General features: G+C 40.9%; 1 protein-coding gene across 7 annotated transcripts in view; it reads left to right on the forward strand.

The window, feature by feature from the left end:
* Window positions 1-13,458, forward strand: part of CARD14 (caspase recruitment domain family member 14) — a 630,897-nt gene that overhangs the window by 570,316 nt on the left and 47,123 nt on the right. For all 7 annotated transcript variants that reach the window (XM_078654066.1, XM_078654065.1, XM_078654070.1 and 4 more), the window contains 3 exons: window positions 353-435; window positions 1,676-1,742; window positions 4,598-4,787. In XM_078654066.1, coding sequence (XP_078510192.1) covers window positions 353-435; window positions 1,676-1,742; window positions 4,598-4,787 — 340 coding nt within the window. The remainder of the gene's footprint in view (window positions 1-352; window positions 436-1,675; window positions 1,743-4,597; window positions 4,788-13,458) is intronic.

Raw genomic sequence — 13,458 nt, forward strand, 5'->3', positions numbered from 1 at the left:
GGTGACGATGAGAGTTTGACTGTGGGTAACAATGGAGATTCTCTTTGTTTGTATAAATGTGTGGTTTGGACTCTTTCATATCGTGTGTGCATCAACAAGTGATCTCTGGCCGTGGGTCCAATCAATGTTCCGCGTGATTATTGGGTTAACCTTAGGGGAGATGTTTTATTGTATATAATTGTGGGGTTACCAAGATATTTTAGGTTTGGCATGGGTTATTTCCAGACAATGGGTACTCTCTTTAATAATGAGGTTTCTTTTCTGTTGCACCCTTATACTATACAATCTGCTGTTCTAGTTGCAGCAGACTCATGAAATCTAATATTCGTATGTGTCCCTAATACTCTCTCAGCAGCTCCCAGTCGCACCTTGAGCCAGACCGGGGCACACTCACCTTGGACACTGACCGCGGCTTTGAGGTTGTGCCTTGTGAAGGTATGTGAGTGAACCTAAATGTATAAAATAAAAAATGCATTCATACTCCATAAATACTATCTACCACTCTGTGAAGATTTCTGGGTACTGCCACGCCAACCACAGAAAGAGAGAGAGTTTGGAGAGTTCTCATTGGGGGCAGAAAGGAGTCCGGGCAGTCTTTTTAGGTCGAGCATAGCTGTCTGGATGTTAAAGATCTATGGTGGGCTTACTAAAACCATACAGGGGCTTGGATCCCGCCCACTGCTTACCATTGGTTGGCTTTCCTGTTACTCACATTTGCCAGCTTCTTATTCATGGCCCAGCATGTAAATCTTGTATTTGTCTTTTCCATGGAACAAGGCCTCTTCACCACATCTTCTGATTGGCTGGCTTCAATGCTTCCACTGCTCGATTTACAAGCACTGCTTTTTTTCTTTTTGGTTAAACACTCCAAGAGAGCATGTGTTTTCCAGCTGTTTCCCTCATGTACTTCTCCTCCTGCACTCGTTTTTGCTTTCTGTCGCCCCGTGAGCTTCTCCGCACCAGCTCCACATTGCTCTCTCTCAACTGTTGTTTCTCATAGCCATCACCTCATTCTGTATTGCTTCGTTTACCTCCATCCACACTTCAAAAAAGTGCTTTCGTGGAAAAAAATCTTTTAACTTGCTGATCCAAATCGCAAAATAAAAAGAAAAAAAAGCAGACGTGTCATACGCTTTTTCCTTCCTATTTAGGCAATGCTGTATAACATGGACTACACACCATTGACAAAGTCAATACGTCTCAGAGCTAAGATCCTGGTGCCTTTGCCAGTGCTTGTTTTACCTACATCTTGCTTGTTGATGTGGCAGTTAGAGGCAGTACTTCTTCATTTGGCAGCATGGGAAGTCCATGATTGTCTAAGCCTTCACTCATTCATGTAGCAGGCATCAGGCCGAACCTAGTCCCACATAAAAGGGACATTTGAGAAGGTGGAAACTGACAAAACGGAGAATCTCTGATTGGCCAAAAACTCTGCCATAGTGTTACTCGGCAGAGCAGGATCTCTTGAAGGTTATCAGCTCCGATATTTGGTATGAAGTTTGACTCAGATGAGCTCCATGCCAGGATCCTGTGGGTAGTTTCCCATCTGGACACTGAATTACATTTAATATTAGGGAAGCAGCCCTATATGTTGGATATATAAGTTGCACTGGTGGTATATATCTTGTAATCAATGCTATTTCATATGTAATATTTGCATCTCTAAACCTCTCAGATTCACGCACAGTTTCTTCGTCAGACGGATCGCCTCGCCTTACCCGAGACAACATGTTTGAACACCTGTGAGTACCGCCATCTCTTGTGTTTCAGAATTCCACAACCGAGATTATAACTGCTTATCTTGCAAACCTCAGTGCTCTTTTAAATTTTAAAATATATGCTTGCTTTTGTAAACATTATCAGTATTCATTAAATGTAATACATTTTAAAATAGTCACGATAAGAGCTACAACAAATTGTATTTAATGGAGTCGTAAGGAATTGTGATCACACTTTCCCCATATTACGGCATTGAAAAAAAGACATGCATTTTGAAGGACTGCTCCAGCCTACCTACTTACTGTATTTTTGAAGGACTGCTCCAGCCTACCTACTGACAGATATTTTTGCGGTATCATAGCTGGCACTATTTGCACCTTATTACTTACCCGGTTCACTTATCTGGCATTTGGACACGTGTAATATGATTTTTTAATGTGACTATGAATTATTGTAAAACTATGAGTAATGTTTTTAATTGTATTGTATGTATGTGTACTTTTATGGTGTGAAATATAACCGAAATAAAGTTTCTATTGAATTGAATTGATTTCCCTGTTCAATCCACAAAGTTGCTTCCCAATCTAAGCCCCTTATAGGTTTAACTGCGTGAAGCTGAACCAATTACAGATTGATATGCCTTCTTCTCTCTTTAGGGTTAGTGGGAAATGACTTACAGACTTGGGGATCCTACAGTAATACGTAAAAGATTGATAACTTCTTTTGGCATATACATGGATGATGATTCCCCAAAAGGTATGGGGCAGTGGAAGTAAGATCATGCACTCTTTGACCCCCGATGACCCCTTATCTCAACCTTAGTTCTTCAACAGCCTCCTATTTGCTGCAGATCAGCAAGGGGAATGAGAAGGAGGGGAAAGGCTACACGTGTATGCGTCATCTCTTCTTGCTTTCTCTTCTTTCTACTGCCTTCATGACCCCTGAAATCAGGCTTAGCAAAGGCAGGAATACTAGAAGGTAAGGGGGATGAGCAAACGTACCTGTCTTACCACAGGCTTGCTCAACCTAGCCATTCCACCAGCTTGAAAAAACTGTGCCCCGCCGTAGGCACCTGAATGAATGATACAAAGAGTAAAACCTACCCACCAATGGTCTCCCTTGGACGACAATTGATTACAAAGTATGCCATAAGGAATATTATCAAAAGCTGTTGAAACTCAAAAAATGCGCAATGGAGAGACAAGGCACCAGGTCACAAATCTCATTATAAAGTGTGCCACCACATTATGCCTAGTTGGCATTCCTTTTCTGAAACCCATCAGCTTTTAAAATATAATGCCATATAGTTTGATCAATATGGCAGAAAGTCTTCCAAATATTTGGCAGACATTTTAGCCCTAGGCTCAGCATGGAAAGGTTAGAAAACTACTAAATGAATCACTTAGGGCCTGATTTAGAGGTCAGCGAACAGGTTACTCCATCACAAACATGACAGATATCCCAGCCGCTGTAGTACAAGTGCCATTGGATATCAGGCACTTGTAATACGGTGAACGGGATATCCGTCGGTTTTGTGCCATAGTAACCTGTTCGTTGAACTCTAAGTCAGGCCCCTAGTTTCATGTAAAATCAATATTTACTCCTTCCATGGTACTGGAATCTTGGCTGTTTCTTATATGGCATAAAAGAGTAGTATAAAAATGTATGCCCTCACTTGGGTATGATCTAAGAAACCAATACATCCGCTGCAATGGGGATTTTCTTAATGCTTATTGAGAAACCTTCCAACCCATGTTTGACAAATCTGTAAATAGGTTTGTCTTTCTTTGGCTCAGTGATCCTTCATGAGCTCCTGGTTTTGACTATCACCGTAATCTTTATATATCTGAGAAAATTCTTAGAACATTGACCATTTTTCCTAATACTAATATTTCCTTCTTGTATGTGAAATCCTGACATTTCCTACCTCTTTTAAAACTACCTTTCTTCCGAAGATAGTGTCAGGATCCAATCACAGCAATGAAACCATTATCTTTCCTCCTCCTGACCATTCAACATATATTTTACCGATTCCTCACAGATGGTTCCATTTTGCTTTTGGACATTGCAAAGTAACATGTTATTGTAGGTATAAACTGTCATTATGCTAGAGGTTCTCCAAGAGATAATGGTCTCAAATAAGGATTAATTTTACTGCGTGGATGCAACTTTGGTTTGATGTGAACCTTACCCATGACATATACCACGTCCGCAACTGAATGTACATTGCCGCCCGTATGTTACGCCTAACAGTTTATCTTGTAGCAACACCCCCTGATCTGACATCTTCCATACAGCCAGTGTCCCTTGCCACAACATATCCAGTAACCTGGGCATATCCCCCAACACAAGACATCCCATATCACTGGCAGTAATATCTTATATCCCTCCTAATTCCTGTGCTGTGACATATCCAGTAGACATTCTTAAGCAACCCTGTAGCTTTGACTATATCCCTGCCAGAACATACCATTACACCCAGTTTCATGCGGTCTGCCACAAGATATTCCATACCCTGTCAATAGCCGCTGAAGCAATGTATTGCAAAGCCCTACCCAACCTTCCACTGCCCTGCCATAGAGTATACCTGCTCCCCTGCATGACCTATCTCACACCACTGCCCATGCCCGTCACTTAACATACCCCATACATCTGCCAGGATATAGCCGAAACCCTGACTTAGTACCCTGCTATAATAGATCTTAGGTATCGGTAGTCCAGCTTCACAATACTCATGTTACGAAATTCACAACCCAGGAAAGCAGAATCCTTTCTATTGCCCAGACCCTGAACGGGAGTGTCTTAAAATGAACATTACTGTACACAAACAGTAAGGTTGACAAGTGTTAAGTATGCTGTATTTGTGCCTTCTTTTAAGTACCCTGCCACAACGGAGGCATGCCAGGCGCATCCAGAGCCGTGATACCATCATCGCCTTCCAGGGTGATGCCTTACTGGAGCAGCTCACCATCATTGGGGGAAATGAGACTGGCATCTTCATTCACCAGGTCACACCCGGCTCCGGTGCTGACGAAATGTCACTGGTGCCAGGGAGTCAGATAATGGCGGTGAGTTATTTCTGTGACTCTATCAGTCTTAGGCTTTGCTAGACCAACACCCAGCTCTGCCAATGCATCACAATCAGCACACCCCTTGCTATTCCTGAAAATGACTAGCCCATCATTCATCCAAAACACTCCAACCCTGCACTGCAGCAACCTCTTCTATTCCAGTTCTGCAATGCAGAAGTCTCCAAGAATTTCTCACTTCTAACCCGCAGAGTTGTCTGTTATACAAGCACTGCAACCCACATAGAGTTCTGCAAATGTGTCCCAATGTTTTTGTGTAATATTTGACATTGCAGATATTGGAACCATATACAACGTGATACTAAAACATGATCTGCTGAACCCCCTCTTATTCCAATAATGAGGCCTTCACAGATTCTGCCAATAAACTTAAACCACAATCCACAATAGACCTTCCCAGATGCAACTGCACCTGAGGCTACTATGCTACAACATGTGTCTGGCATTGTATGAACTGGATCCAGGGCTAGCACACCCAAAAGGCAAGATAAGTCAGTCCACAACCATGACCCCTTGTAAATAGAATGCAAGACCATTTTCTTCTCCCTTTTCCATTTAGACAATTCTTTAAGAACATCTTCCCCCCAAAAATCTATCCATGTGCTCTGATGGACGTGGAGGCTCTCGTCTGCATGGAAAGCACAAAGATTTCATGTTCGCGCATGGTGCAAAACTCTCAAACATCAAATGCAGGAGCATTGAAAATCTAACACATGGAAGCAGTGACTGTAAAGCTTGCTACCTTGATAATCATTTCGAAATGGCATAGGAGACCTGGTCCCTTTCAAGGAAGTTGTGTGTTGTGGCAAAGGCACTGACCATAGTAACTCATGTGCTCCTTGTCTTCACAGACTCCAGTCAAAGTAATGGGATGTCCTTCCAGTACTGGAGCATGTGGAGAGCACCCTCAGAAGACATAACAGTATTAGGATCATGAAAGGCAAGAGGAGTGGACAATGTACCCATTTGGCCTTGCAATACAGGCTGCGCTATTAGATTGTTAAAATATTACCTACACCCAGACTTAATTCCTAACTACTTACTCTAAGCCTGAAACACTCTGCCAACTTGACCAAATGTTGTTGAAATGCTTACTAGCACCTAATCGCTTTGCATAGATAAACTCATGACAATACTCTTTATCCATCTTACTGCGACAATGATTCATGGTTGGTATTTTAGTAGATTTCCAATTTGCCAAACCTAATGATTTGGCTACCAAAGATGCTGTATAACAGAGCTGCTTCAATTCGGCCTTCAAATTAAAAGCAGTTGACGGGACGCCAAAAAGGGCTCCCATGGGATCCAGTAAAATCACTCTTCCCACCCAATTGCTTATTCCAAAAAGATCCTATCTAGAACTCATTCAATTTAGGACAGGTAAATATCATATGAAGCCAATCACCAGACTGAGAGCTACATCTAAAACAAGAGGGACCGGCAGTATGGTACATTTTTCAAATTATTGTAGGGGTAAAGGAGCCATTGACAGTAAACGTCTATACGCTTAAAACTGGCTGCTCGAATAACTTTTTTACTCAAACATGGCTTTGTAATACTACAACCTGTAATATTGCTTACGCTATTGATGTGTTTCAATATTACTTCAAATCTTGAATGTTGATGCAGAAGTAAGCCATGCAATGAAAAAAAACAAGTCCTAATATCTCTGTCGTAGCATTCGGCTCAGTTGAATTACATGAACAAATATGTTTAATTTGAGTGCAGCTAAATAAAAGTGTTGGACTCAGTGAGCTATGGTCATGAGTACGTTTTTACCAAGAAATAATGCCATTGTTCTGAAAAGAAATCGCCTAATGTATGAAATCCCATATTTGCCCAACGTGTTAGTATGGAGCATCCCAATTTCAAGCCTAAGCCAGCACATGCCTCAAGCTTCATCTGAGAGTGGTAATATGGGATCCGATGTTCTCACCAGATATAATTGGTACGATCTGCTACTATTTGAGGCATCTTATAGCGTGTACTCTTTGGTGGTCTTGGGATTATGAACTAAGTAGCCGGATCAATTTTTGCTGTTTTAATTTTAACAGAATATGCAGATAGTAATAGTCACTAGCAGCTATATTTTTTTAAGCTATAATCAGCCAACCTATAAGTGTGGCCTGATAGTAAGTTCTTAAAGAGGGAAGGGCTAACCCACCCTCCTCCTGAGATAATGAAAGTAGAACCAGCTTAGCTCTAGGTTGTTTGGACTTCCAAATAAAATACTGGAATTGGCCTTCTAGGGCTTCAAAAAAGCCTTTGTTAGCTTAATTGGGACATTTGAGAAAGCAAACAGAAATAATGGTAATAAATTAATTTTTATAAGTGATATGCGGCCGAACTGTTCCATCAGTTGAGCAAAGCACAAACTTTGATTAACAAAGGGGCATAATTTAACGTATATATATCATTGTAATTTGTTGTTACCGTAATTCCCAAATAGCCAATCGGACATGTGGCTGAAAATGATGATTGCATAGCGGGTGGTAATATTATTGGGAAACTTATAAAAATTAGAGCTTCGGATTTGACTTGTTTAATTTTATAGCCCCCTATGACCGTGAACTCTGTAATCTTATTAAAAGCACATTGAACTTTATTCTTATCTGCCTTTAAATATAAAACCTTTTTGTCTGCATATAGATTAAGTTTAGGCGCTGCCCTCATAGGAGGCTCAATGGATTGATCTAAACGGAGAGCACATGCCAAAGGTTTGATAGATAGAGTGAACAAAATGGGTAACATCGGGCATCCCTGATGAGTACCCAACTAATGTTTCTGTCTCCGGCTAAAGTACTATTAATCATTATAGATGCCTGCACCCCAATATTTCTGGTTTTGTAAGCATGCGGTTATCCAGTGGGAGTGCTGGCACCAATTACTGGTGGGTTCCAATAAAATTTAAGAAGAGAATAGCCAAGTCTTCAGCAATTTTCATTCGGTCAAATGACTGGAATTTGTGCAAATAGAAAGCGTGTTCCAGGATTTATGGACCAGGTAGTCAAGGGGCCACAACCTTTGTTCATGCACCGGATTTTGGGGAATACCAGTTATGCAGAAGAAGAGCGCAAAGCATGCAATGAGACATAGCAAGTAAAGTGGGATTGTGCCAGATGCTAAGAACTTGAAGTTAATACGTTTTTTTAGTTTTTTTAAATAGTCTTTATTATTTTATTTTATATACCTATAGCCCCCCTCCCCGCCCCCCACCCTTCTCAGACATTACATTTCAGTATGATATTGTTCCATAAATCATAGATATTGAAGTTTCACATACTTAATTCATCTACTGCAACTAAGTTCATCACCGCTAGTAATTACAATACATGATTATTCCCTGATACATTTTCGTTATTGGACAAGCAACACCGCCAGGCATCTAGCCTGTTCTCTCTTGAATTTACATCCACTGTATTAGGGGCTCCCATATTTCCAACCCCTTTTTCCATTTATTTAGTCCCTTCCTTCTATATATAGCTACCTCTAGGCTACATGTCGCCAGCAATCGAGCACGCCATTGTTGGAACACTTGCGGATTTGGATCCAACCAAGCGGAAGCTGTGCATAGTCTTAAAACCGCCATTGACACAAATATCAGTACTTGCATGCTTTTTGGTCGAATACCTCCATTTATACCTAGCATTATCTCTCCCAATGAAATTTCAATTCTTACATTTAAGATCTCCGATAAGAAGTCAGATATGTCATTAGTCAGATCCTGTAGTGCATCACATGCTGCAAATATATGTTTAATGTCGGCTTTATATAAGGCACACCGCGGACATACTGTTCCCTTACCGGACCCCCACTTAGCTATCTTACTTGGTGTATAATACAATTGAAAAAATGTCTTGTAATACTGGGCTTGTAGTCTCGCAGACATCAACTTAGACTGAGATAATTCAGACGATTTAAAAAAGGTTTCAGCCGTGATCCCCAGTTTATCCTGCCATTTTAAAAGAAATGTATCCATATCGTCTGGAAGTGAGGCCATCATACATTCGTAGATTTCTCCAATTTGTACTGATCTATTTTTACTTATAATTTCCATGGTTTGGATTTTTTGAAATTTAGATCTACCACCCCCTTTCCTTGATAGAAAATCCCTAACTTGGAGGAATTCAAAGAAATCCCTATAGTCTAATGTATAGTCATTTTTCAATTCCTCAAACAATTTCAGCCCAAAAGTTGAGTAAAAACACCCTAATTGTGTAATCCCTGCAATTATCCATCTATTCATACAAACATCATTGAATATCTCTGGTAGATTATTGTTTTTAGATAATAATGTGTAAAAAGATAGCCTCCCAATTCCCAGTAGTTTACATATGTTGTTCCAAGCTTTATGAATGCCAACAAGGGTTTTAAAACATACTTTTTTTAAATAGCTATCATATGAGTGCCGCCATAAGTACCCGCTAACTTCATTGCCCAAAATAGGTTCTTGCGGTGTTGGCCTGACACTGTTTGTCCTATTATCTCTATTTATAGACAATAGTTAATTACAGTATTTCAAAATCGTGGCCCAGCAATACAGTTTAAAATTGGGGAGGGCTAAACCACCTCTATCTTTAGGTAAGGTAATGAATCTGAGTGCTCTGCGAGATCTCTTATATCCCCATATAAACTGTGAAAACATGCTTCCTGTGGCTTTAAACCATTGTGGTGTAAACTCCAAACAAATTGTCCTGAAAAAATATAAAAATTTTGAGGAAAAAAGCATTTTAATCACATTACTACCCCCAATAGATAGATGCAGATTATTTAGTCTGCTAAGATCTTTTTACATATGTGGTATTAATGGATCGAGATTAGCCTTCACTAAGTTATCCAAATTTGCCGTTATACTGACACCCAAATACATAGCTTTCTCCACTACTCAATCATCTCTCATCTTGAGTTTGTTATTAAGAACTATCTGCATTTTATCTTGATTCAGCTTATACCCGGATACCCCTCCAAAGAATTTAGCCTCATCTTCTATTGCCTTTATCGTGGTGACTGGATGACGAGTAACCAACGCTATGTCATCTGCATAAGCCAGTGTTTTAGTGTCCTACGTTCGTGACCATATTGGTGGAATTCAAATAATATTTTCGAGTTTGCAGATAAAGGGGTCAATAAATATTGCAAATAGTAGGGGAGAGCAAGGGCACCCCTGTCTTGTCCCTCTAGTAATAGCTATCTTCTCTGAGACTGACCCATTTACCATCACTACAGCTTCTGGTGCTGTAGATAACATTTGAGTTGCTTTAATAAAAGGCTCCCCTATACCACTTCTTGACATTGCTGTCCAATGGTATTTCTTGGAGACCCTATTGAAGGCTTTCTCAGCATCCAGTAGTATGAGTGCCATGGGGTTTCCTGCAACCTCAGTAATGTCAAGAAGTGTTATCACTATTTGGACAAGGTCGGTAGTAGACCTCCCTGGGATAAACCAAGGCTGACGACCAGATACAATTTTATGAATAATTGGTGCCAAACAACTGGCTAATAGTTTCGAATACATTTTTTGAATCACCATTGATCAGAGTGATAGGACAATATGATCCGAGTTCTATAGCATCTTTGTTCTTTTTTAAGAAAACCACGATTTTACCCCAAGACCATGATCCCGGGGTTGACCACCCTGAAAGATATGTGTGAATAGGTCATTTAAAATTCTATTTAATGGCATGAAGAATTTAACATAAAACTCTGTGGGTATCTCATCCATCCCGGCTGCCTTTCCCTTAACTAGACTATTCATAGCAAATAAAATTTCTTCCCACTGTGGTGTATAATCCAAGCTGTCTTGATCCTCTTGCCCCAGTCTAAGCGATGGGATCTGATCTAGATATTCCTCAATCTTATTGTTGTATACCCGTCTCCTCATATAAATCTTGATAGTATCTTTGAAATGCAGCTCTTATCTCTTTAGAATCAGTCTTGCGTCAATATCTCGGATCTTTAATCTCCCTAATTAGATTGGCTGTATTTTGTTGTCAGGCTCGTAATGCCAATTGATGACCAACTTGTTCGCTCAACTCATAAGTAATTTCCCTATTCGTTGTTGCCTTAATTATCGCCTTTTCCGTAAAAATATAGGTAATAGTATTTTTAGCAATTGACACCAGTCTTAATTCCCTTTCCATTTCCTGTCCCTCTTGTACAGCCCTTATCAGACCCTCCTCGGCTATAGCCAGATTTCTTTGTAATGCCCCCATTTTCTGTTTGGCTCTTTATTAAGGTTTAGTGAAAATCGTAGGGTCTCCCCTCTTATTACCGCCTTCATCGCGTCCCAGACTACCTCAATCATGGTGATACCCAAGTTATCATGCAAGAACTCTAGTATCCATTTATTCATATGTTGGCAATATTCCTTATTCAGCAACAAAGCTCTTTCAAAGGTCCAGATTTTCAGATCATGGTTCATTACTCCACTTTCTAGATTCATAATTAAAGGGTTATGGTCCGATAGAACCTGTGGTAATTTATCTATTGAGCAACTAGAATTTATAGTACCGTCAAAGTGCCCCGACGCCCCCCCCCCCGGCTCCTCTCGTCCTGTCCCTCCGTGTCAGACCAGACTCCGCAGCCCGCTCCGTTGTTTCTCCGCCCCTTCAGTGCGTGTCACGCCTCTCCTTTCTCCCGGCCGGAAATCCCTTTTGCGTGTCAGGCCTCGTTTTCGGAACTGAACTGCAATGCCGAGAGCTTGTTTTATCTAGCTTGTGCTTTTCTTTATTTCACTAACGTCCGCTTTTCGTTAGCCGTCCCAGCCATATTAATGCTTTTTTTATAAAGCACCGCTATGTTGTGCTTGAACTTTAAATACAATTATTTTTTTCAAAACGCCACATGTATACATCTACTTTTAAAATTGCGTATTTTTCTCAACAGTGGCAAAATGCTACGCTTTAACTTTAGCAAGGGCGCCCCTTCGCCTATTGTCAGCAGTTCGGCGCGACCGCTTTCCCTTTTGTGACCACGCTGGTGTGTTTACTGGACGTAGGTAGCTCCAGGATCCCTAGAGCCCCTACAGGCATGACGGACGACGTCCAAAGGTTTGTTTACTTTAGATGATCCTTCATCCGAACCTCTCTCCAAGCATGCAGCGGTGTTTTTGCGAGTTACCACCGGTGCATTCCACGTCTGGTGTTAATAAATGCCAGAGGTTACCAGTAGCGGTGCAAAGATGACCTGGTCCCTGCAAGGAAGGAAAGTGTCCCCTTTGACTGCCGAAGGAGTAGAAAAATTGCAGCATTAATCAGGGTTTTCAGTGCTCCGGTGGCACTGCACCTGATGCACCAATGGTAACTGTGCCCTTGGAGTTACCCTGAAGTGTCACACTGGCAGTGTTTACCTGATCCCTGAGCCTCGTGCTCCCTCCTCCTCTAGTTCCAAACGCTTTTGGTTCAGTTCTCCAATCTCGTTCCGATTTAATACATGTAAACACAAAAGATTGTATATACTTTCTAGGTTACGGAGATCCTATGATTTTTATGATAAATTGGGATCGTTTAACTTGTGGTAAAACATTTTTGATATTTCTAGTCCAGGTATCCCAAAGAACAACTCTTTGTCTCACTGTAATGCTTAACGGCGGCCCATTAAATGTCTTCCTGCTCCCTTAGTCGAAACATGTGTTCAGCTTTGACCTTCACAGCCTCGAATTTGGAAGTCGTACATGCCACCGTGCCGCGGTATACATTACAGCACAGGTAGCTGTTCGCCCTTTGCAGGAGTAGAGCTTTCACTGTGCTAGAGTCCGATACCAGTCTTGGTGCCTCTTCGCGATATTGCAGTTATGGCCGTGTTATGTACCTCTGGAGCAGAGGGCATCTGATTTCTCTAGCGACGAGGATGAAGATGGCATTTCTGATAACAGGGTAGGTTTGACGCTGCATGTTATTGAAGAATCAAACTAAAGCGTATTGCAGTTCCTTTTTCAAAAGCAAACTGACGTTTTCATCATTAAGAAAGTATTTAATGGGCTTTTCAAGGCATAAAGTGCCGTCTGTTGGCGTTTAACGCGTGTGCTTGGTTAATTGTAGGGCCTTCCCTTTTTTCAAATTCTGTGTCTGCCTGTGAAATTGAGTATCGATTTTATTTTTGAAACCAAGGTTGCTGTAGCTAGACCCCGAATACGAGGCTCTGATATTAAACTTTCTTGTGACTGTCCCAGAAATGCTGGTCCAGGGTTAATGTTTCCAGAAGCAGTTTCCCCCGTATCTGGAACTTATTGTGAGTTTTTGGGGTATAGCCCAGATAATGTTTCTGCTGGCTATTGCACATCACCCAGACATCAAGATGATGTCGAAGACAGTGCCTTAAATTAACCAAGCATTTGCAATGCAATGTCTCGCATTTACGCGAGTTTGAGCTATTGACATTGCCAATAACAATGCCTTTTATTTATTTTTTCGTTTTAAAAACATTAATAAAAGGCATTGTCATTTACAATTCCAATAGCTTAAACTTGTGTAACTGCGAGACCTATTGCATTGCAAATGCTTGTTTTATCATTATTGTATTGACATTCTGTAAATACCCATCGCCCATACTTATCAGATGATGACCTAGCAAACTGTATCTCGCTCCCTTTTGCCAGAATGGCGACCCCCCTGGTCCTTGTTCCCTGTGTTGTTGCCATAACCAATCTATA

The sequence above is a fragment of the Lissotriton helveticus genome, chromosome 7 (assembly GCF_964261635.1).
Source record: "Lissotriton helveticus chromosome 7, aLisHel1.1, whole genome shotgun sequence".
Classification (NCBI taxonomy): Eukaryota; Metazoa; Chordata; class Amphibia; order Caudata; family Salamandridae; genus Lissotriton; species Lissotriton helveticus.